This window comes from Mus caroli, unplaced genomic scaffold (assembly GCF_978045245.1).
Source record: "Mus caroli unplaced genomic scaffold, Mus_caroli_1 scaffold_2, whole genome shotgun sequence".
Classification (NCBI taxonomy): domain Eukaryota; kingdom Metazoa; phylum Chordata; class Mammalia; order Rodentia; family Muridae; genus Mus; species Mus caroli.
The window spans coordinates 7102620-7127464 of record NW_028227257.1 but is presented as its reverse complement, the minus strand read 5'-3'; the positions used below and the strand labels follow the sequence as shown (position 1 = coordinate 7127464).

The following is a 24845-nucleotide window of genomic DNA, read 5'->3' as shown; positions in this document are numbered from 1 at the left end:
TGGAGCTCGAGGCCCCGGTCTCGGCCCCGCCCACCGCGCTGTGTTGGCGCTGGTTCCCGAGTGGGCACACTGGAGCTGCGCTCGCGGCGCGCCATGGCCGGGCTGTTGACGCTGCTTGGTCCGGCAGGAAGAGTGAGCACCCGGCTGCGGCCCCTGGCCCCTTGGCTCCTGGGAACCGCCACCTCCTGTGCTCCACCGCTCTGGGCCTTAGCCTTGTCCCATCCGGTTCCGGACGCCCGACTGCTGCGCACGGCCCGCGGGGACTGTCTCAGCCGCCAGGTAAGACTCCCCACAGCCACTCAGACCCTGATCCCCAAGTGGCCGGAGCGCCGTGCCAGGGCCAGCCCCAATGGACAATTTTTACATTGCACCTGCCCGAAACGGGTCACCTCCGGGGTCCCTGAGTTCTCAGATTCCTAGAATCCGAGAAAAATCTCTTTCAGTTAGCAGCCGGAGAAACTGAGGCTAGGAGTGGAATGGTGCGCTGCCCAAGGTCATGGAGTCGCCCGCCGAGCCCCAGTTTCGAAAGCCAGAACAGTGGCGTTATGGAGCCGATCGCAAGGGGCCTGAACTCTATATGAACTTCCAGTCCGGCCCCTGGACTTGTTCCTTTTGAAGTTAAGTTGAGGCCTGGGCACTGGGCCCAGGAGGCGGCATCGCCGGTGCCGCCGGTACATCTACTGCTTCCCTGTGCTCCTTGCGCCACCCTTTTATCTAGCTGGAAGAGCAGGCTCAGAGCAGGCAGTCCATCCCGTTTTGTTGTGGTTACTTGCCCTGAGTGCTCAGAGTGAAAACCAGCTTCCATTCAGACAGCAGCGTATCTCAAGTAGGTCTCGAAAAAAGCAGGAGTTCAGAAGTAGTAGATCGGAAGCATCAAGGTCTGGGGGAGTCTGGAAGACCACTGCCATGAATCGAGCAGTTCTGAGTACTGTCTGCTCCGCACAATGATGGAAGGACTTCCCTTCTCTCCTGCCTGACAGACAGGACACTGGCCTCAGCTCTGCTCCTGAGCACAAGTTAGGATACTCACAGCGTACCGTGCTTCCTGGTAATTGTTCAGGGCACCGCATAGCTTCCCTCTCCTCCAGAAAGTCTTCCCTGACTACCAGTAGTGTGCCCTCCCCCCTCAGGCTCATAGGATCCATGTCTCTGCTTGCTAAATCAATCACTTTGATCAAATGCTATCCCTTTTCCATGTCTGTAAAATGAGATGTTACTAAGTCATTTCCCAGAGGGTGAATGTGATAGGCGACAGCATGCTAGCTGGCATCTGGTACATCATGGCCAACACCACTGATTGATGTCATCCGTGTCACACCGTCCAGGGCCTCCAGAGCCCAGGAGCTGAGCTTGTACTTCAAAAAGAATACTCCTCAAGAAGCTAACGGTGGGGGAGGGGCCTGCGCTGGGACTCAGTCCAGCATTCCCACTCCACCTCCAACCTGCCTGCCTTCACTGGGAGGCCAGCTGGGGTCTCCACATGTCCTAGATAGTAAATCAAGTGTCTGAGTGACATGCCAACCTCTTGCCTACAGCAAGGACGGCACTGTGCCAGAGATGGGGAGATACGCCACACAAGGAGCCCTTTCAGAGCTCAGGGGTCAGGGTCACATAGACCAAGTGAGTGGAGGCCACTTGTGACCCTGGCGGGGCAGGAGGGGGAGGAGTTCGTTTGCAAGTGGCTTGCTGGCAGCCCTTATCTAATGAGCAGCAACCCTCCTGACTCACTCCTTGCTTGTCTTGGTGTGTCTCCTTCCTAGTTTTCGCTGTTCTCTGCTCCCTAAAGTCAGAGTCTCCTTAGAGGTCTGTCCATCTGGTTTGTTGCAATGTCCCTGCTCTGGAACACTCTGACAGGCGCAGTGCTGGGTCTGGGATTGGGCTGTGCTGCCACACACACACCCCGGGCTTTGCAGATCCTCTTCTGTTCATCGGGATATTGTGAGGATTGCACTAAACTAAGATTTTCATGGCACTCAGAACATGGCCCGGTACAGAGTCAACACATACAGTGCTTATCAAACGGATGGGAGCAAGTGTTACCACACGGCGTGATCAACTCGATCAACCTTCTTTTTCTAATATGGCTCCCTCTGGTTGTTTTGAGACAATGTCTCCTGTACTCCAGCCAGGCTGGCCTTCAACTCAATAGGCTTGAACTTCTGATCCTCCCGCCTCCACCTCCAAAGGAGCTAAGGCTTACACCGCCAAGCTGGGTTGATACTGTGCTAGGAAATGAGAGTGTTGCATGTGCTAGACGCTCTACCACTGAGATGCATCCCCGCCTGAGCACTTTGAGGTCAGTGTGTCAGGCAAGTCCAAGAGCCCTTGCAGGTGGCAAACAGCAGTACTCGTGGGGAAAGAGTATCTACCGGTGCCCCATTGCTTGCCAGCCACTCTCATGAATCCCTTTGCTTCAGCTTCTTTAAATCCCTCTAGGATTTGGAAGAAAAATGCATGGTCCTTCATGTCTTGCCAGAGTCGTCATTCCCTACAGGAGAGACTTTTCCAGATGTTCTGGTTCTAGGGGACAGGAAGAAAAGCTGCCTCGGCTTTCTTTTACTGGCCAGCCCTTACCACTCTCCCCTCCCTGAGACGAGCACTCCCCTACTAAAAAGCTCACAGGGGCTCTGGTCCTTTCTGATAAGTAATCCTCTCCTGCCCTGGGCTGCAGATGGGGTGGCCAAGCTGATAAGACAATCTGCAGACCATCCCAGTGCCCGCACCTCCATTAGGCCAGTGTCAGTCAAAAGCCCATTGACACTTGGCCCAGGCAATCTCAGTTATGGCTCAGTCTCCGTGCCCCAGAACAGCCACAGCTGTCTGCTGAGGCCCCCTTTGTCTCATACTCTCAGGTTTGGCAAAAGGCCTTCTGGCCCAGAAGGGAGAATAGAAAGGCAGCCAGACTTCCAGCTAGAAAATAAACAGTAGCTTCTACCAGGCTGGAGGAGCAAACATTAGGGCCAGACATTTGTTTGTTTTAGAGAGGGGAGTAGGCTACAGAGATGGTCCTATGATTTAGAGCACTGTCTGCTCTTATAGAGGACATGGGGTTCAATTCCCATCACCCACAGGACAGCTCACAACTGTCTGTAACTCCAGTTTCAGGGGAATCTGAGGCCTCTGGTGCATAGATATACATACATGCAGATAAACACCCATACCCATAAAATAAATAAATACTAAAATTAGAGAGGGGAGCCTTGCAAAGCCCAATGGAGATACTGTTTGATTAGGACTTGTAGGCTACAATGCAGAGAGACTCATGAAGGATTTCCATCTAACAAACATGAGGGATGGAGACATCCACACTCCCTCCCTGTAGCACATCCTGCTAGTGGGGCCAGCACAGAGGCCGGGTGAGCCAGGGCTTTCTTCTCTAAGTTTAGTGATTACCTTCTAGGCACCTCCAGAAATGATGATAAGGCCCAGTCCTCAGGCCTTTACCCAGATCTGCAAACAATCAAGGTTGGGCTCACAGGCAGAGGGACAAAGAGAAGAGTCCTCTAGCTGCCCACTGCTCCGTAACCACAGAAAACAGCATTTGTGCACTTGGGGCTGGCGAGGGACATGGGAGGGTGCTGAGCCTTATCCCACGAGTAGGAAGTGAGGACCCAGAGCTGCAGCAAGTGGCTGCCACAGCAGGTTCCCTGCAGCGGGACACAGCTGGCTCTGTAGGTGCAGTTTGGGGACTACTGCTCAAAACACAGTAGTACCATTTCCCCCTCAGTAGGGGAGTCCTGTGCCATCCCAAGGATTCTGGTATGCCCACTTCCTTGCCTTTGCAGAGTTGCTCTGCTGCAAAATCAGGGAGTAATCTGCCCAGCATTAATCAATAGCCAGAGGTGACATCGAGAGCCAAAGATGCAAAAAAGCCTTTGGTCAGAAGCATTCTCTTGCAGAGGTGTGTTTTGTGTAATCCAAGTGTGGCTGTGACCTCTGTTGTCTGTTCCAAAGTTCCCAGACTCAGAAGATGATTCAGTGCATGTTAAGATCGCCCCGTGTGAGCAGCCAGGTGGCTTGGCGGGTACACTTCCGTCTTGCCTTGCACACCTGGCAACACTGAGCCCAATTCCAGTTCCCACTGTGTGGTTTGAATGAGGATGTCCCCATAGGCTCAGACATTTGAACACTTGGTCGCAGTTGGTGGCACTGTTTGGGGAGTTGCCGACTCTCTGTGGGCGTGGCCTCTGGGTTTCTGGTCCTCCCCACGTCCAGTTTGTGCTATGCTTCCTGATACGGTCTCTCAGCTTCCTGCTCCCACTACCACACCTGCCGCTTGCTGCCACCGTGCGCACCAGGATGGATTCATCTGTCGGGAACTGTGGGCCAAAATGAACTCTTCCACAGCTTGCTTTTTGGCCACAGTGTTTTATGACAGCAGCAGAAAAACAAATATTACACAGACACAAAGGTGGGAGAAGAGAATCCACTCTACAAAGTCGTCCTTTAACTCCATGTACAGACTGTGACATGCATGCCTGTGATGCATGCCTGTGTGCCCGTGTACACACACACGCACACACAAAGATTGGCTAATTTCTTCCCCCACCCTGGTCAGTATTTTGTCCAGGACTCGGCCTGCCCTACCGTGTTTCCTGTCTCAGTGAAGGCTCATGGCTGTTGGAGCTCCATCCTGTTCAGCCCTGCTCCCTTCTCGGGATAGTGCGGACCTGGTGTTGTGCGCTCAGACCACAGACTCGGATGGTCTGAGCTGTCCCCATTAGCCACTTTTCTCATTTCTGTGACCAAATATTGTGCAACAGCAACATTAGGAAGGAAGGAAGGAAGGAAGGGCTCATCGTGGCTGGGCTTTGAGACTTTTCCATCTTGGTGAGCAGAGAGATATCAACGCTGGTGTACAGCTTACTTTCTTCATATTCAGCCCTGCCCAGGGAATGGTGCCTCCCACATTCATGGTGGGTCTTCCCTCCTTGGAAATACTCTCACAGACCTGCCCAGAGGTGTCTCCTAAAGCTATTCTAATCAAGTATCACACTTCTGACCTTGATAACAAGCCTGTGTCGCTCCTCTGGTGCTCAACGCATTTATTAGCTCCCTCGCTAGAGGTCCGAAGTCTTAAACTTGCCTCACTGGGCTAAGGTCAAGGTCACAGCTGGGGTAGTTTGTTTCCTGAGGTTCCTGGGCAGAATCCATGTCCTGCCTTTTGCTGCGGCTTCTAACAGCCTCCCGCCCAACCCCTACATATCAGTAAGCCAGCAGTACAGCATCTTCAGGGACCTGCTAACACCTCCCCTTGGATTCCAATTCGTGCCCACTCCTTTCCCATCTAAGGACCCTTATATGTTCTCACTGGGCCCACCTAGGAAAAGCCAAGTCACCATTCCCATCCCAACATCCACGGCCAGATTCCATCTGCCAGGTCCTTCTGTGCTAGGAGAGGACCTGGACATCTCCCCGGCCACTGTTCTGCTGACACAGCCTGGCTTAGTGGGAGTGGTGGTCACTGACATCTGAATAGGGGGCAGGGGTGCAGAGATCAGATAAGGATAAAGGCCTGTGGCAGCTACCAACCTAACCTCCCCTTGGTCTGTGAACAGGAGCCCAACAGGACCTCTGAGCCAGGAGGCGGTGTCACCGGCACAGAGAAAAAGCTAAGCAGAACACAGCAGCTGAAGAAGGTTTTCCAAGAGTACGGGGCCGTGGGCGTGTCAGTGCACATTGGGATCTCCCTGGTCTCCTTGGGGATATTTTACACAGTTGTTTCCAGGTACAGTTTTCACCTGTGTTCATTATTGTTTGTGGCTGGGTGTGGCGGCGCACACCTGTGAGTGCTTGGGAAGCTGAGACCAAAAGTTCCAGGGCAACCTGGGCTGCAACATGAGGCATGTCTACAAATAATGGAAGGAAGGAAGGAAGGAAGGAAGGAAGGAAGGAAGGAAGGAAGGAAGGAAGGAAGGAAGGAAGGAAGGAAGGAGGGAGGGTGGGAGGGAGGGTTGGAGGGTGGGAGGGCGGGTGTGCTGGGGGTGCAGCCCAGTCGGTAGAACCACTTGCCCAGCCTTCACAAAGCCCTGAGTTCTGCTCCTCAAACAGCATCAGCCATGCACCTGTAATCCCAGCATTCAGAGGTGGAGACAAGAGGGGTCACAGTTCAGGTCATCCATCCTTGGTGACATAGAATTTGAGCCAGCTTGGGCATGAGACCTTGTCTCAAAAGTATTGTTTTGGATTTTTTGTTATTGTTTGTTTGTTTTCCTGCTGTAAGCTAAGCTAATGTGTGGGTTATTGGTTTGTTTTTTGGTTGGGTTTTTTTTTTTTTTGTCTCGTTTGCTGAAACCAACTGGTCATCCAGCTCCTTACATTATTATATACTTTTAAAGTGGAGTTCCTCTGGGTTAGCAAGACGACCCAGCAGGCTAAGTGCTTGCCACACAAGCCTGATTGCCTGGGTCTCAGCCCTAGAAGTCACAGTGGAAGGAACGGATTCCTGACCTCTGACCTCCACATGCATGGCATGGCGCGTGCATTGCCTACACTCACACGATAATCATGAGGGTTTTTTTTGTTTTGTTTTGTTTTTTAATAAAAAGTAAAAATACTGTTAACCCAGACAAATCAATTTCTTCCTTTAATCCCTGCTGTAATGTTTTCTTTGTCTCTTTCTCTCCCCACCCCTAACCCCAGTGGCATAGACATGTCTGCAATCCTGCTTAAACTTGGCTTTAAAGAATCCCTGGTGCAGTCCAAAATGGCAGCAGGCACCAGCACGTTCGTGGTGGCCTATGCCATCCATAAGCTGTTTGCTCCCGTTCGGATCAGCATCACCTTGGTCTCTGTGCCCTTTGTCGTCAGATACTTCCGCAGCGTTGGACTCTTTAAACCTCCAGCCGCCAAGCCTTGAAGCCAGTCTCTTCTGATCTGCAAGATGTGGGCTGTGTGCAAGGTGGTTCTCTTTCCTGGTGGGGGAAGGGAGGGGCCGAGGCTAATTGCTACGTTCCCTGTGGGTTGGTTTTACTTTTATCATCAAACATCTGGTGTTTTAATTTACTTTTTTTTTTTTTAAATGCTGTTCCTCATGTACATGACTTAAAATGTCACCGAGGCATCAAAATGAGTTGACAGCCAGGCCTGGTGGTACAGGCCAGTAAAGCCAGCTGCTCTGGAGGCGGAGGCAGGAGGATCTCAAATTCAAGCCTGCTTAAGCTACTTAGTTCAGGGTCCGCTTAACAATTTATAAGACTGTGTCTTGTTCACCAGTGAGAGAGAGCTGAGGCCATTACTCACCTGGCACAGACGGCCTAAATGCAGTCCCCAGCACAAAAAGAGACTGCCTACAAATTGTTCCTCTAGATCATCGGGGCAGAGGTGCTGTCTATAAAGCCCCTGGGGGCTAACCTTTGCTCAGATTCTTAAAAGGCAGTGGTTAATTTGCTGGCTTTTCAAACCCTGCCTGCCCTGGTTTGCCTGCAGTTTAATATGCAATATTCAGCATACAGCTGCCGGCGCTACAATTAGTGAGGCGAAAATTAACAGTCCATAACCACGATCCACATTACCATCAAGCCCTTGACATTCGTAGCACTTGCTGTGGGGAAAGCAGGTCAAGAACTTGTCATGTGCCCCATCCACTTCGAGGCTGGATGGGATGGGGCTCCAAGTCTGACATTTCATTGATACTGGGCAATATGGTTTGTAAAATACAGAAACACTGCCCAATTGTGATGTTGCCAATGGGCTCCTGATGCCCATATTCTGGGGACCTTAGATACTGCCATAAAAGCTAAAAGCACCCTAGCTTACTTAGACAATCCACTTAGCTATCTGAAACTTGAAGCATTCCAGACCTGACATGTTTACAATGTACCACTGAACTTTTTTTAACTGAATTAATCAGATGCCTATTTGTACCACTTTGGGGGGGGAGGGGAGGTTGAGAGGAAATATTGCTCCTTCTAACTGTAAAGAAACCAAGAAATAATACAAGCTGGGGAGAAGAGATGTCTTAATTAGGGTTCTATTACTGTGATGAAACACAAATGACCAATAACAGGGAGGGCAGGCACCTGGAGGCAGGAGCTGACAGCAGAGGCCAGAGAGGAGAGCCACTTACTGGCTTGTTCAGCTCATGGGTGCCAGTGGCTCTCAACTTGTGAGTTGTAACTCCTTTGCCAAACCTCTATCTCAACTCAAAACAGGAGCAAAACTAATTATGAAGTAGCAATGAAAATAACCTTCCGGTTGGGGGCCACCATGAGGAACTGTATTAAAGGGCCCATCGGGAAGGTTGGGCACTGCTGGTGTAAAGGGAGGTTAGAATAGCAATTCAAGCAGAGACTCAAACTGAGGCTTCCTCCTCCACCAAGTCAGGAGCAGACAGAGCAAGAATTGGCTCCACGGCTCAAGCCTCCCCTCTGGGCAGGCTGACGTGGGGACACTTGTTCTGTTCTGTCATATCCAAAACAAACTCCACCTCACACACCCCCTCCAAGGCAGCCCAAATATCCAGAAACGGGCTCACCTGGACTATAGAATTTCTGCTGGTCAGATAAAGACAGCATTCCTCGGGAACCCGTGAAACTGGTTCTCTACCAAATGGAGTCATTCTCCTTACTTCTGGCAGAAGGGTCATATAGCTCTCCCAGTAATATAGACCTCTGGTACCTAACAGCATGGTACATATCAGGGCATGCTGGTATCACAAGAACCTGATACACATTTCAGTGTTCCTAGCCCTTCTTGTCCCCCCTACCCTAAACTGCCCCCAACTCACAACAGGCTTCCCTTCCCCCAGCTGCCTGTCCTTATAACCAGCTATTCTCTGTCCTCTTAGCTCCTGTTCCTCTCCGTGCTCTATTCTCTATCCTGTGCCAGTTTCCTCTCCATCTCACGGATCCCCCAGCCATGTTCAGTCCACCCCTCTCTCTCTCTCAACTCCAGATGCCTCTGGCTGTTCTCAGATCTATAATAAGAACCTCCCAGCGACCATACGAAGTCCGACTATAGTTCTCCCCCGGGGAGCTAGTGTTTGAACTTTGAAGTCTGCTCAGCTGAATGGTGGAAAGGACTGTGTTCTTTTTTTTCTTGCTCACAATTTCTTTGAAATTACATTGACAGCCAGGAGACAAAGGAGAGAACTGTTTACTAGCAGAATGCATTTTATAGAGCTCTGGCTAACCGCAGGTTACCCAGTCATTTGTCTCAGTTAACATTTAAAGGAGTTTTTGTGAGACAAATTCTCCATTCTGAGATCTCTGAAGTGGGACTGTCTTATTTTCCTTAGTACAGCCCACTGCCAAAAAGCTTCCTCTGATGTCAAATCAGGATGTATTACAGAAACCGATTCCAAGGACATCCACATAGCTGAGCCAAGATGCCCCAGGCCAGTGGCAGGCGGACTGGATGGGGCCTCTCCACCGAGCCTGTGTTCTAACAGCCATGTTAGCTTCAGGCTCTGGATCATCGCCCCCGCTGCTCTCCCATTCCGGTACCTAAGTAACATCTATGCAAAGAAACACATTAAAAGCAGGCCACGTATTTTCCAAACCTAGGCCCGCTCTCAGGCCTCTACCCAGCAGCCAGAGCACAGCAAGAGTTGAGGTAAAAGCAACTAAAGCACCATATAAGCCAGCAAGGCGCACACAGCTGCTCCTGCCTATGTGATCTTTAAGTAGACCGGGAGCCAGGAAACCACTTTAAGATGTAAGCCATTGTGTGTTCTCTAGTTTCCTAAGCAGACCAAGTGAATGGCTTACAGTCTGAAACAAATAAAACCTTTGTAAAAGTTTGTCGTCTGGTAAGCCATCACTGCCACCAGGAAGAGCGCCATGGGAATGTGGCACTCATCTGCACGTAAGGATAGTCACAAACTAGCAGGAGCTAGAGGAGGCGGTGTCCCGTGCTCAGTTTGCCTCCCTGGGTGGCATCTCACTTAACTGCAGCTTGGGTGGACAGTACTAGCAATATTGCTACTTCAACAAAGCCTTAGCACAGGACCGATGACTAGAGGCCTCTTGTCCCAAGAGGATGGACTTCCACTCAGGCATGTTCTCAAGTTCCTGATGGTGGTCCAGTTGGCCATGAAAGCCTGTTTCTCTAATTCCAAGTTCCCCCTCTGGTTGATGGACAGATGGCACTGGCCACTATCCAGCAGGCCAGAAAAACACCAGTCGCTCATGGCTAGCCAACAGTGAAGAGATACTCAAATGATTACCCACGTACTCCAGGTAGATGGTATACATATATATTTAACAAGTTTGCATACATGACAGAACTCCAACATAAAAAATAGCCTTTAACATGCAGAAAAAGAAACACCCGAGTCAGGTCTCAAGACAAGGCACAGGCTCTGTAACAGTGGCTGAGGATCCAAATCCCGCATGGGCTTCGGAAGACGGGAAACAACAAGACCCTGAATGGGTGTCACTTAAAACTCAAAGTCTATGCAAATCTTTATTTTGACATTTAAAAGATTACATACCCATTCCAACAGTTTCCCTAGGCCTGGTGACCCAATAAGTTACACACACACTCTGGCACTTGAAGGCTACGACACAGGTGATCACTGCTAAGTTTCCCACAGTGAGACCCCCACAAGGACACCTTGGGGCATAGGCCCAGGGTGAGGGTAGGGACAGCTGCAGTGGGACCTTCCCTCCAGATTACTAAATCAGGAAAAGCAGCATGGTTCTTGGGGTTTCCTGGATGCATGGCCAAGGACTAGTTGCTCAGCAAGGCACCCTGAGGGCAGCCATGAGGGTCCAGGAGGGTGGCTTCAATAGGGTGTTTCTCACAGTTGCACGGTGCCCGTGGTTCAGGACTCCCTAAGATGATTTGCTAGTTGACTCTTTGCTAGTGTGGCCAGTTGGAGATTTGGAAGAATTAGCTTTGATCCAAGGGTGCTCAAGGACTTCCGCTAGTGTTAGCCTTTGGCTTGCGTTGTGTTTTAACAGTCTTGAAATGAGGTCCCTGGCTCCCTCTGTCACAAAGTCAGGGAAAGTGAATTCAACCTGCAGAATAAATGATAAACCAACACAAGCATGGGTCAGAGGTGAACATGAATAAACAAAACACCAGCCCTCGGCAGAACCTGACAGCAGCAGCTCACCCGAGATATTCTTCTGTAAGTCTCCTGGTACGTGTGCGCCTCAAAAGGAGGCATCCCCACTAGGAACTCATAGCAGAGAACGCCAAGGCTCCAGAGGTCCACCTTCTCGTCATGCATCCGGCCTTCAATCATCTCTGGGGGCAGGTAGTCCAGGGTGCCACACATCGTGGTTCTCCTAAACCAAACGGAGACCGGGGTTGACACACAGACATACCATGTGGTGATGTGATGAGCGCTCACTATGGCAGGCCAGCACTTTCAGACAGGTGCCCACCTAAATGGTCAGGGGGAAGCATGGAAGATCACACACGAGCCACCAAACTTCCCCAGACCCATCCAACTCATGTCTAAGGCTGTTCATGAAATCTTTTTTTTTTTTTTTTTTTTTAGGTTTTTTGAGACAGGGTTTCTCTGTATAGCCCTGGCTGTCCTGGAACTCACTTTGTAGACCAGGCCTGCCTCTGCCTCCTGAGTGCTGGAATTAAAGGCGTGCGCCACCACCGCCTGGCTCTGTTCATGAAATCTTATAGCGGCTTTAAAGTCGGTACTTTAAGTAAAAGCAGCTATAAGCAAGCACACACACCTGTAAGAGGGAAACATAACCAAGCCCTGTGTGCTGGTGTATCTTTTAATCCCGGCACCTGAGAGGTGGGGAGGGAAGGATATTGAGTTCCAGGACAGTCTGGTAAGACGGTCTTAAAAACAGATCTTAGTCGGGTGTGGTGGCTCACGTCTGTGATCCCAGCAGCAGCCAGAGGGTTGGGGCCAGAGAATGCCTGCTTGGAGTGGAGTCTGGGCTGCATAGCAAGACACTGGAGGGATGGCTCAGCTTGGAGAGCATGGGAGGCTTTAGCAGAGGCCCTGGATTCAGTTCTCAGCACCCCATGGTGGCTCACAACCATCTGTAACTCAAGCCCACAGCTGACATTCTTTTTCTGGCCTCCTTGGACACTAAGCATCCATGTGCACAGACAGGCATGCGGGCAAAATACCCATACGTTGTAAAATAAAAATAAAATCTTTAGACCCCTAAACCAAACAGCCAAGCAGGACTGCAGAACCAGGACACTGCTGCCGCCTTCATTTGTCGACTCTCCCTTTCTAGGGCTTTCCTTTCCTACCTCCCAAAAATAGTCGCATGCTGTAGCCCGGGTCGGCTTTGAATCAGAGTGTAGACTAAACATTAGTTACTAAGAATTATGCTAACCTTGGCGGTCACAATGGTGGTGACAGTGCAGAGCAGTCCCCTATCTTAGGGGATGCACACTGAGACATCACATTGTGATGTCACAACTGACTTTAAATGTCCCCTATCACCAATGTCCAGGTCTCTAGAATGGAGCTAGGTCCAGGGCTCTAGGATGGAGCTGTGTCCAAGGCTCTAGGATGGAGCTGTGTCCAGGGCTCTAGAGTGGAGCTGTGCCCAGGGCTCTAAAGTGGAGCTGTGTCCAAGGCTCTAGAATGGAGCTGTGTCCAGGGCTCTAGGATGGAGCTGTGTCCAGGGCTCTAGAGTGGAGCTGTGCCCAGGGCTCTAAAGTGGAGCTGTGTCCAAGGCTCTAGAATGGAGCTGTGTCCAGGGCTCTAGGATGGAGCTGTGTCCAGGGCTCTAGAGTGGAACTGTGTCTAGGGTTCTAGGATGGAGCTGTGCCCAGGGCTCTAGAGTGGAGCTGTGTCCAGGACTCTAGAGTGGAGCTGTGGACCTCTGTGCCACCATCACCAACTCAGCATTTTCTATCCGTTTAGGTTTTGAAAACAAAAGCTGGAATCAACCAGGAACAGACAACAGAGGCTTTTGTGAGATTCCCAAGGGATGGTCCCCAGTAACCAGGCAGCTAGGATGGGACTGAATTTGAAGTTATTGGAGTCACTGACAAAATTCTCAACTATGATCTCTCCTAAATCCTGCAAGCTGGGTCTCTCTCTTGATGCCACCACTAGACGGGTTACAGTCCTGCTTAATCATACAGTCCCATGACACCTGCAACTCTGGGGTTTGTGTCACTGGGTAACAGGAGCTACCACGGACGTCAGTTACAACAGCCTGCCCCAGAGCTGCTGGAGACAAACGGGTAACCTTAAACTGCACCAGTGCTTAAGAAAACAGGCTGTACACTTTTTAAATCTGCATTTCTTTGTGTGTTTGGGGGGGGGGGGGGAGAGCGCTCACTACATAGAGCAAGGCTGGAGGACAGCTTGGCAGGTCAGTCTTTCCCTCCACCAAATGGGTCCCGGGTCTTGAACAAGCACCTTTATCTGTACCTGTTTAGCTTTCTCATCTGGCCTCAGAGCAAGTTCAGGACAGCCAGTGCTACACATACATACATACATGCATGCATGCATGCACACACACACACAGCCCCCAAAGTTGACAACACTTTTGACAACAGATGTACACTTTAAAGACACCCCATTCAAATGAAAAAAATCAAAGTTATTCAAACCCAAATCAGTTTTCAAGTTTGAAAGTGCCTACTTCTGAAGTGTTGCATGAGGTAATGTCTCCGCTGCAGCTCTAAGGGAACCTTTACAGCTACTGACCAGCAGCAGGAGACAGGCATCCCCAGAGCTGCACCCACACCACTGTGGTTTTGAAGTTCCAATTAACTGGTGCCCAGCTTCACTCCCTACCCTACCCCCACCCAACAATGTACAAGTCTCTCCAGGACACACCTTTGTTTATCAACCATCAGGCATATCTCTAAGTGCACCACTCTCTTCCATTAGCCTCTAGGGACACTCAGTATCCATAAGCCAGAGTGACAGAGCCCAGGTTCCAGAAAGAACTTTATCAGGTGTCCCCAGGGTTTCTGCTAACCTGGAATCCCATACCTGGAAGATGGAGCATGCACCGACCACCCGAAGTCTGCAATCTTCAACTCTCCGTTTGAGCCAAGCAGTAAGTTCTCTGGCTTAATGTCTCTGTGGATCACTCTCTTTGAATGACAGTAAGACAGAGCGTTTGCCAACTCAGTGATGTACTGTTGGGAGAAGAACACAGGAGGCTCAGGGCTTAGGGTTATGTAAGACCATTGGGCAAAACTGCAAGTTGATCCAACAAGGACTAGCGTGTTTCTTCTCCTGTATTGAAGCAAACACCATAGAAAAGGGTGAGTCTGTGAACACCAGCTGCAGACTGACAAACTCAATCAGGACTCTGCTAACAGGATGCTCTCAGGAGTAAGACGATCTTGAGAGGCAGGGATGGCACTGGCTGTAAGCTGGACTTACAGAACTGCACAGCTAGCGATAGGAACAGTTAAGCACCCTGACCATGGGTAGACCTTGAGCACCCATGGCCTCCACATCTGAAGAGTCTAGTGCCAGTCCCACAGTCTGCTCTGCATCCCATAACAGGACACTCAGGATAACCCTGCTAAGTTTCAATCTACACGAGAAGTCAGCAAGCAAAGACGGAAGGCAGTGGGCATTTCCCAGCAAACCTGTCTTTCTATTTGCTTCTTGTTGAGCCTCCCCAGGCTGGGGGAGGAGACGGACTTCAGTGGCTCAGCACACATGAGCCACCTCAGCTCTCGTGTGTCAAGGGCTTAATAGGCAAACAAACTTTGCTTTCCCAAAAGGAAAAGACGACGACCAGGCTTTAGTATTGTTATTTGTATGAAGCATCGCCTATCTCAATGTTTTATAAACATTTTTCTCCATCATCCTTGTGATTGGTTTAATAAAGGACTGAACAGCCTAGGGCAAAGCTGGAAAGGATAGACGGGACTTCTGGGCAGAGATAGGAACAAGAAAAGTACCAAGTGCGAGGATTCGAGAGCTAGAAGCAGAGGAAGAAACAGACTGGTTATTTAAAAAATGAGGGAGGGAGCCATGTGGCAGAACGCAGATTAGTATAAATGGGCTCATGTAGTATAAATGGGCTCACGGAAGTTATACAAGCTAGTTAGGAACAAGCTGTCACATTAATAAAAGTCTCCATGGCATTACCTGGGCAGCTGCCTAGTCAGGACAGTCCAGTGATATGATTTCTTATTAATGGCCAATTATAGAAAACGATTAGTGGAGGTGGCTGTAAACCAGGTGGGCATGATGGCAACCTTGACTTTCAGCATGTAGGAAGCAGACAAGGTTTGAAAAAGAAAAAAGAAGCCGGGCGTGGTGGTGCACGCCTTTAATCCCAGCACTTGGGAGGCAGAGGCTCGCAGATTTCTGAGTTCAAGGCCAACCTGGTCTATAAAGTGAGTTCCAGGACAGCCAGGGCTATACAGAGAAACCCTGTCTCGACAAACCAAAAAAAGAAAAACGAAAAGAAAAAAAGGAAAAGAAAAAGAAAAAAGAACTGCTGTGCTTTAAGGACAAGAAAGAGGCCACAAACGGCCTTGAGACGGGAGGAGGGGAGAGGAGTTCAGACTGAGAGGAGACATCTGCAGGAACAACACACAGGACAGGAGCTGAGGGAACTACACTACACAGGCATCTAATGGCAGACACAAATGGCAAATAGCCAATGGCACATGGCACTGGAAACCACAGACCAACAGAAAGATGACTACCCTGCCAGAACCACTGATGCCCAAAACCATGGTAGCAAATGCCCGAGGTGTGCTGGTGTGGAATGACTAACTCCACCAGCTGACTCAGACACACTGAGACCCAGGCAGGCACACACACACGCGCGCACACACACACGCACACACACACACACACAGAGGAATGCATAACTAACAAGGAGGCCGTGGGTGCTGCACGGGTACAGTGAAGCCCAAGAAGAGGGGGTATCCACAATGTCCCACATACAATGGATGAGCTCAGGAGAGATGAATACTGATCACTAAACAAGCATGCACGAGCCCCGTGCATTCTCCCCAGCTGAGACCTACGAGCAACAACAGCCCAGCAGCAAGAGTTCCCAGGAGACCTCAGTTCCCAGTAACATTCTCCAACAAAGGAGCCAAGATCCTTGGGGAAGAAATGGCTGCTTCTAGGACCAGGCCTGCCTGGAAGTGAAGAGGAGGCCAAATACTCGGTACCAGAAAGAAAGCTCAGCAGCCAAAACCCCACAGTGGTTATGGCTTATGGAGAAACCAAGCAGAGCACGGAGACAACGCTGGAACAACAAAATACATTAGCGCTGGCCAACCAACAACAACAACAACAAAGTTAAAAGACAGGAGCAACTGGTTATTCTTCCAGAGGCCCCAGGTTCAGTTCCCAGCTTCTACCTGGGTGTTCACAACCATCTGAAACTCTAGTTCCAGGGAGTCAGACTCCCAGCTCTGGCCCCTGTGCACAGAGAAAAATGCAAGCCAAATACCCACATGGATAACATGGGTAAATAAAGCTAAAAGACAACAGGAAGAGCGAGCCATCTCCTAGCACATGGCACCAAATAAGTCCCATTCCATCCCCTCCTCAGGGAGAGCGTGCTTACTGGCTCTGAGAGGTCAGCATGGGAAGGGGGACACTGACTTTCAGTAGGACAAAGATCACCCAAGGAACAGGACACTAGCTTACCACCTCGCAAGCGGTCACACAGTGATGCCCAGTGGTGACATGACAAAACCTCACTTTAAACCAAGATCTTCTCAGTACCTCTGCCCTTTGTAGTCACAAAGAACACAGACGCACTCTGAAGAAAAGGGTGGGCTTCAGCACGCCAGTCACGCACCAGCAGTGCTTAGTTATAAAGTATAAGAGAAGCAATGTTCAGGTAAACGCACACACGCGCACACACAGTATAGAGGCAACTAACTGCTGCTTTGACTTTCCTCTGTTTCAAATATTTGATCATAACTACGTGCCCTCTCTATGAGAACAGAGCCGACGCCAGCGTAAAGGAAGGAGCGCACTTACAGTAGCTGTTCTCTGCTCGTCAAACTTGGAGAGTTTTTGGAGCTCTCTATAGACTGTTCCAAGGGGTGCATATTCTAGAATCAGATAAACTCGGGTGGCGTCATGGAAATAGCCATACAGCCTGAGGATGTTGGGATGCCTGCAACAAAGAGCAAAGACTGTGACATGTGGTTTCAGAGCCAGTTCCACATGGACTGCTGACCCCTCAAGAAATAAAGACAGTGGGTGTCACAGAACACACACGAGGTCTGAACCCAGATCTGAGCCCAGCCAAAAGACACCTTAAACATGTCCACCCACGGATTTCAAAATAGAAGCAGATCAAGTTTAGTTCTCACTGCTCCTTTCAGACATCTTTATCCTTAGTGGAAAACAGTGTCAGATGACAGCAATCTCTGTCTGTGTTGAGGAGGGAAGCGCTTCTATGCAGGCCGTGCAAACAGGAGTCACAACCAAGGCAGGCAGGGGGGCAGTGGGCAGGTGCCCCAGCCCCCACCCTGCCAGGTGACGGATGGCAAGCAGAGGAGGACACCAGAGCCTCAGCACTGGCATCTGTGTCAAACTCGGAAACACTGAGAGCCAAAAGGGAAACCAACACCGCCAACTCCCCCAGTGTCTCTCTCCAATCTCCTCCTGATGAGAAAAGCCCAAGTGCACTGCTGGCTTTAAGCCTTGGGCAATGTTTCCCGAGGGCCTCGTCACCCAGTCTAACAGGAAATGTCAGCTTTAACCATTCCCTGAAGCAAGCCGGGAGGGGCACTGTCCGGGTCCCCCAGCTCCTCCAGCAGGAGGACCACTCACCGCAGGTGCGACTGGATCTCCACCTCTCTCCGAAGCTGGTGCTCCACGTTTGCCTTCTCCAGCTGCGTTTTAAACAGCACCTTCAGAGCCAGGATGAATTTGCTTTGTCTCTCCCGCGCCAAGTAGACATTTCCAAACTTCCCTTTTCCTAGTGGGCGGCCAATGTCAAAATCTTCCAAAGTCCACTGCCTTCTACAGAGTAATGTGAACAATTAAAATATGAAATCACTAGCCTCAGCTCATAGCCATGCCACTGAGCAGTCAGCCTGGTCGTGCTCAGAGACATTCAGTACGCACCCTCAACGAGCATCAACCCCACAGCACCAGAACGAGCCCCAAGCTTTAGAGCCCCGCGTTCCCTGTCCACAGCAGCACTCTGCTCCAGGACAGACTGACTGGCAACCCTCACCAACCACAGGACAGCAATAGCACTGGACGGGACACCCTTTCAGGACCATGTGGGGACCTTCTCCCTGCATCCCCAGAGAAGCTAACAGGCTGTGGGGTCGAGAGTCACTCTGGTGAGAAACATAGAGCCACTGTCACTGGTGGGAGCAGGGAAGGGCCAACAGGCCACTCCAAATGACTATCCAGATTGTGTACAAGTTCATGGGATTGTAGCATCTTTTGGCAGGTTTTTGTTTTTTGGTTTTTACTACTTTTTAAAATAAAGTTTTAACAAAAATCTTCTATGAGAAAGTAATTAGGGAAATAAAAAGAACTACTCTTGAGCCCTGCTAAGTTTGATTTTAATGGGGATGGCATGAAGACTAGTGTCCCACAGCCCGACGGGTGTTCTCGTAGAAGAGAGAGCAAGCTTACTTTTTTGTGTCTTCGGTCTTCTGTAAGGATGCCTGCTCCTTTTCAGAATTATTTCCTATGAAATAAGTTAAAATACTGTTTTTAGAGCAACTAAATAAAGTTCTTTTAAGCAATTCAGTAAGAAACTCAGAGAAGCCAGATTGAATCAGTCAGCTTGGACAGGAGTTTGAGCCACAACAGCTGAGTTACACCAGCCAATAGAGTTCAGAAAGAGCTAGAAAGGTAAGGTAAGCTTAGTCTGCAGGAAATCTCAGAGGCCACAGTCCTGGGCCTAGATCAGATTATACAGAGGCTGGAAGTTTCCAGGACTAGGCCCAGGTTAGCAGATGGAGGCAGTAAGCCTCCCAGACAATTACTTCAGGTAAATAAAAGTTACTTTCACAATGACCCAATATGACTTGAAACCAGAAGAAGCCACCCAAAATCCACTCCAGCCGAGTGTGTTTCAGATGGTGGAGTGACAGTGGCCCAGCTGAGAGGTGGGTCTGAGGGCAGCACTGGCTTCCTTCACCTCCATCTGCTCCTCTGCCCTCAGAGCTTGCTGGAGCATCGCTCCCTTGCTGAAGCTCAGGATACGACATAAGCTTCAGCCATCCGCCCCTCCCGGCTTCCTGCTTTGTGACTGGTATATATGCACTCGATGTAAGTGGGTTTTCTCCAGACTCAGCTGTCCGCCTTGGCTTATTTGTACAGACTGTTTTTCTTCATGAGGCCCAGCCTGACTTCTCTCCCTCCTTACACTGCTACAGCTATCTCCTCCCATCCCATCTTTCAGGTCTTATCATGCAGTGGTCTTACATTTGCTTCCTAAATGAAGTGGCAGGTTTGCCCATACCTCTCCTTTCTGGAGTTGTCCTGGGCTAAGTTAATTGCTGCGTTTTAGCCTCTTCTGCGTCAGTAACATGCTGTCTACGTGAAGTGCCTGCCAGGGTTGGGAGGATGCAGGTCAAGGCTACCCCAGAGGCTCTGTAAGCACCCACAGCTGCCAGACAGTCCCAGCATCAGCCCAGTTCTGACCCAGCCAGACCCACTACACAGTGAAAGTCCTGGAGCCTGCACAGCTGCTTGGCCCACCCAGGTCCAGGAATGCTGAGCCAATGGCTGCAATTGCTGTCCTCTCTCTAACCTTTGAGATTTGGTCTCTGTGTGATTGTGTGTGATTATGGCTGCCGTGTTAGCAGGGACTTTCCGCATTAGGATTCCTTTTATGTCTTCCTGAAAGAAACTCTGTCTGAGTCTTTTGAGGAAAATCCTAAAATTAACTTTATCTGGTCACTATTTGGAAGTCTTCTTTATGCCCTGGAGATCATTAAGCACAGATAAGCACATAGCTAGATGAGGCCATCACTCCAGGAACCTTCCTGGGCTATCTGCCCCTGAGCAAACTCAAACAGTATAATTGATGCAGAGACACTGACAAACTCTGACTGGGCAGGAGAACAGGCTATGGATTCAACATCTCTTTTTAGTATAGGCTTAGCAGTCTCTAAAAATGTAGTTTAAAAATAGGGAGTCATGCAGGGTACACTCCTAAAGAAATAAAATTCAGTAAACAGACTGACTAAAACGGCCATGTAGTACTTAGTGTAGATGGTGAAACAGTAAAAGACGTTGGGCATTAGAATTTGCTCATGAAAAGATGGGTTCAGATATCCTCTGTCTGTCTGGAGTGCTTTCAAACAGCAAACACTGCCATCTTAAAAGTAGGATGTCATATAACAAATGTGTTTGTTTTGGAGGTGACATTCTTTAGAGTCTTTAAATTGAAGTTATAGGTTAACAAGAATCTGCTGGGCATGGTAGCGCACGCTTTTAATTCCAGCACTAGGGAGGCAGAGGCAGGCAGATTTCTAGAGTGAGTTCCCAAAAAACCAAAAAGAAGGAAGGAAGGAAGGGAGGAGGAAGAAGAAGGAGGAGGAGGAGGAAGAGGAAGAAGAAAAGACGAAGAAAGAAAGAAGAAAAGAAGAAGAGGAGGGGGGAGAAGGAGGACGAGGGGAGAAGTGGGGAGGAGATGGTGTTCTGTTTGTATTTTCTAATTATGACTGAACTTGTGACCCTGGACATGTAATGAAAAGGCAAACATCCCCCTGACCACCTCACCTGGCTCCCTTCCTCTAGCCAACTCCTCATCTCCTCTGCCAGCTAGCCTCTCAGGAAGGACCCTCCAACTCGCCTCTCCATGCTGGGGAACTCCTCCCTCCCAGGCTCTGGGAACCCAGAAGTCTCTCCATTACATCCAACATTTCCTCCTGTTCCGGGCAGAGGACATCTGGGAGCTTGGCCAGCAATGGCATCTGCATCCCAGCACTGGTGGAGCCCAAACCCAGACACACCATTATAACTGAGCACAGAGATCTCATTCTTTCTCTCCTCCTCAACAGACATGGTACAGAGGCTAGGACATCAAGGATAAATGCCAAGCTATGCGTTTGAGCACCCAAGGCCACTTACCGGAGGCTGCAGGCTGCTCACTCTTTTGAGGGTTATTGAGGCGGGACACAGGTCGAGGAACACTGGCAGCTGGCAACTGCTTTGGTGCCGGCTTCTGACCTGCTCCAAGTTTCTGGGCTTGTGAAGGGACACGCTGGGAGTTAGAAGGACACAGGACCCGCTGGGCCTGGCCACTGCTAGCAGATCCTAGGTTCTGAGACGGAATCTGCTCAGTTACCAAGACGCGTTTTGGACCGAAGGGAACAGTGGTCTGGGATGGAGAGAAGACAGGTGTTATGGCTTCGGGAAAGGCTGCTGCTACCCCAAGAACCAAGTTTCCTTTGCAGTCTAACAAAGCCCCTAATATCTTGTATAACAAATGGGAATGGGAGGCAGAGAAAGGCCTGAGCAGTTAGGAGCACTGCCTGCCCTCTCAGAGGCCCTGGCTCCCATTCCTAGCACCCACACGGTGACTCACAACCACCTATAACTCCAGAGCCAGATCCGACCCTCTCTTCTGGCTACATGCAGGCAAACATTCATCCACAAAAGATATAAAGATAAAAATATATATCTATTAATAAATAAAGTAAAAGGGAGGAGGCTGAAGCTGCCTTACTGTGCACGCGCCCTAAGGGAGGACTCGACCGACTCAAACCCTGCTTCCTTAACCACTCGAGAATAAGCTCCCATCCAGTGATGGAAACCCTGAGCACCTGTGAAACCCAGAGGCCCCGATACTGGCACACCACACCTGTGATCCAGTACTGAGGCTGAGGCAGGAGGAGCACTGACTGAGTTCTAGGCCAGCCTCTGCACCTGAGGCAAACTTTATTGTTACTGAAAGTTTATATCAAATCCTTGCAGCAATTTTACGTTTAGGAGAAAAGACGATAGAATCATCCTCAAGCAATTTTGGAAAAAAAAAAAAAAAAAAAACAGTCTAAATCTAAGGCTATGCTGGGTTTCCAGGGCTTGTTACCTTTCTCTCAGTTCATTCATCCCCTGGGTCTTTCTATCAGAGTACTTATTTGACCAAGTCTCACTGTGTAATCCTGGCCAGTCCCAGTCTCACTATATAGAACAGCCTGGCCTCTATTTCAGTCTGCCCACTGCTGACTCCTAAATACTGGGATTAGAGGTATGCCCACCAAGCCCCACCCAACAGAAATATTTTTTAAGAATGTTATCTCCAAAACTAAAATGCATAGAAATTATGTTTTTCAATAGGAAAAAAGGACAAAGAAGACCACAGAGGCCTTGAAAAACAGTCACTACTGCACCGGAGGGTTTGTGCCGACTGTGTCAGTCTTAACGAGGTCTCAAGACTAATCACACTCAAGAGAAGCCAGCACTCCCTCCTCCTTACATGAGGTGCTCAGGACCCACCATGAGCTCAGAGGCTATGAGGTTTCCACAGCAGAGCCATTTCCTGAAGAAACAGAGGCTCAGGAAGCCTCCAGGCAGGGTCAAGAAGGGACCTAAAGTTTCTACCCAAAGCCACGGAGGAAAGGATTTGATTATCAAAACAATTTCCACATGCGCTGTACAGGTTTGCTCAGAGACTAAGGTCTTTTACAGCCAAGCCTGAGGACCTGGGTTAGGGTCTCTGGACCCACTCTGACAAGTTGCTCTCTGACCTACACCGTGGCATATGCATAGGTGCACACAAACAAAATGCACATCATTTTAAAAATGGAGAGATGGCTCAGCAATGAAGAGTACTGGCTACTCTTCCAGAGGTCCTGAGTTCAATTCCCAGCAACCACATGGTGGCTTATAACCATCTGTAATACCCTCTTCTAGTGTGCATGAAGACACATTCATAGTCATAAAATAAGCGAAGAAATCTTTTGTTTTTGTTTTGTTTTTTGAGACAGGGTTTCTCTGTGTAGCCCTGGCTGTCCTGGAACTCATTCTGTAGACCAGGCTGGCCTCGAACTCAGAAATCCACCTGCCTCTGCCTCCTTGCATCCCCAGTGTTGGGATTAAAGGCGTGTGCCACCACGCCTGGCAGAAATAAATCTTTTAAAAGCCACAATTGTAAATACAGGTAATTCTGTACCTTAACAGGCCTGGAGACACAGTTTTCTTTACATCTGTCCATGTCACCTGAAAAAGGAAACAAGAGCCTTTCTTTTAGGAGGAGTCCACATCCTTTACCTTTGGATCTACACCAAATGGCCTTGATGGTTCTCACTCAGCTCAAAGATTTACTACACGAAAGTTGCACATGTCACAGGGTTCCCCTTTTCAGATCAGGGAAGCTAGGCAGGAGGCAGAAGCCCTGAGCAAAGGACTGCAGTTGCAGCTACCTCACACTCCTGGGCCCCAGACCGAGGTTAATAACCAGCCCTGCAGTTTAGCTTTCCCATAATAGCTATACCAGGGTCTTATCCCTAAGAGATTTCTATGTCTTGTATTGTTTGTTAGGTTTGGATTTTTTCTTTTTCTTTTTTTTTTTTTTTTTTTTTTTTTTTGGTTTTTCGAGACAGGATTTTTCTGTGTAGCCCTGGCTGTCCTGGCACTCACTTTGTAGACCAGGCTGGCCTCGAACTCAGAAATTCGCCTGCCTCTGCCTCCCGAGTGCTGGGATTAAAGGCGTGCGCCACCACGCCCGGCTTGGATTTTTTTTGAGACAAGGTCTCCTTAGGTAGTCCTGGCTGTTCTGGAACTCACTATGTAGGTAGACCAGGCTGGCCTTGAACTCACCGAGTTCCTTCCTCTGCCTCCAAAAGGCTGGGATTAAAGGAATGCGAGACCACACCTAACCTTATGTTTGTGGTAGAGACAAGAGTTCCGTGGACCCCAGGTTGGCCTTGAGCATGCTATACGGTGGAGGATTACTTTGAACTCCTGATCCTCCTGCCTGCAGTTCCTCAGTGCTAGGACCACAGACATCATCACCGTCCTCGGGGTTCCAAGTGCTGGGAATGGAATCCAGGGCTGGCTAGGCAAGCACCCTACTGACTGAACTACATCCCCAGACAGGCTCTCACTTATTAGCTGTGGCTGGCCTTAAATCGAAGGCTAACCTCCTGCCTCAGACTGCTGATGTAAGCAACCACACATTTAGGGGTGTGTGTGGTGGGGGTGGAGGTGTTGAGGCAGGGACATATGTAGGTGTAGTTTAGGCCGGTTTTTCGGACCTACTGTGTGGCTGAGGATGACCTTTGACTTCTGATCCTGCCTCCACCACCTTACTGTTGGAATAAACAGCGGCGGCCACCACAAAGGCAGTGCTCAATCCTAAAACTTCTGGAATATTCTACAAACTGAGCTTTGGCGGGTCTGCGCTTTGAAACAGAGCCTCAAGTAGTCCCGACATAAACTTCTCAGAAGGCTGCGGGAAGAGCAGCACCAGTCCTGGGCACTCTACGAGGGAACTCCCGTTCATCCACAGACTCGTCAGGTCCACTTAGACTCCGATTCTCCACCCGAAGCAGTCCCCAATAAGCCGCAGTTCCCGCATCCACCCTCAGTTTGCAAATTACTCGGTTAGCTGATGGTCTGGATCCCCATTCCCACAAGAACCTAAAACCAAGCCGGGAAATCTTAAACGTCTGGGTCTTTCTTAAACAGAATGCAAACCCACTGAGACAGTCCACTACCCCGACGCCACACAACCTTCCCTATCCGTTTGCAGCATCCAGGCTCGCCCTCACCAGCCATGTCCCTTTCCAACTCACAGGCAGGAACCTGCTCCCGACCGAAGCCTCCAAGCGATCCCGGTAGCTCAGCCGTTACAATTCAAAGGTTCTCCTTTTAAAATAGGAGTCAAACCCTCTTCTCCAAGAGCTGATTGGCTAGAGCCGGAGCCACGCCGTTCTGTGATTGGCTCACCGTAAACGCGACTATGGGAAGCTCGTTCCCTGCCGTAGCTGGGCGCAGGCGCACTGAGCTGTCGGAGCCCGGA

General features: G+C 49.8%; 2 protein-coding genes across 4 annotated transcripts; one reads left to right on the top strand and one right to left on the bottom strand.

Moving 5' to 3' along the window:
• On the top strand, nt 1–14724 carry Mims2 (mitochondrial inner membrane scaffold 2). Of its 2 annotated transcripts, none has more exons than XM_085832060.1 (4): nt 1–279; nt 5559–5728; nt 6643–6901; nt 8896–9742. In XM_085832060.1, exons 1-3 carry the CDS (start codon nt 94–96, stop codon nt 6857–6859), a joined length of 573 nt encoding a protein of 190 aa, XP_085688186.1. In that variant the 5' UTR covers nt 1–93; the 3' UTR covers nt 6860–6901; nt 8896–9742. The 2 variants fall into 2 exon arrangements, with proteins under 2 accessions (XP_085688186.1, XP_021011460.1); XM_021155801.3 differs by lacking the exon at nt 8896–9742 and adding an exon at nt 12806–14724 and having other exon boundaries at nt 2–279.
• Nucleotides 10185–24845, bottom strand: Aurka (aurora kinase A). Of its 2 annotated transcripts, none has more exons than XM_021155797.3 (9): nt 24595–24845; nt 22995–23041; nt 20951–21200; nt 18500–18554; nt 17678–17869; nt 16877–17015; nt 13892–14040; nt 11063–11237; nt 10185–10964 (listed from the first exon to the last, which is right to left on the bottom strand). In XM_021155797.3, exons 1-9 carry the CDS (start codon nt 24599–24601, stop codon nt 10779–10781), a joined length of 1200 nt encoding a protein of 399 aa, XP_021011456.1. In that variant the 5' UTR covers nt 24602–24845; the 3' UTR covers nt 10185–10778. The 2 variants fall into 2 exon arrangements, with proteins under 2 accessions (XP_021011456.1, XP_021011457.1); XM_021155798.2 differs by having other exon boundaries at nt 24619–24845.

Excerpts from the sequence above, each read along its gene's own strand:
- Mims2 (XM_021155801.3), top strand. The coding sequence starts at position 94 with ATGGCCGGGCTGTTGACGCTGCTTGGTCCGGCAGGAAGAGTGAGCACC. Across the intron at positions 280-5,558 it reads GGGACTGTCTCAGCCGCCAG|GAGCCCAACAGGACCTCTGA; the intron begins GTAAGACTCCCC and ends GTCTGTGAACAG. Across the intron at positions 5,729-6,642 it reads TTTTACACAGTTGTTTCCAG|TGGCATAGACATGTCTGCAA; the intron begins GTACAGTTTTCA and ends CCCTAACCCCAG.
- Aurka (XM_021155797.3), bottom strand. Across the intron at positions 17,870-18,499 it reads AAGACCGAAGACACAAAAAA|AAGGCAGTGGACTTTGGAAG; the intron begins GTAAGCTTGCTC and ends ATTACTCTGTAG. Across the intron at positions 14,041-16,876 it reads ACGAGCAGAGAACAGCTACT|TACATCACTGAGTTGGCAAA; the intron begins GTAAGTGCGCTC and ends TTCTCCCAACAG.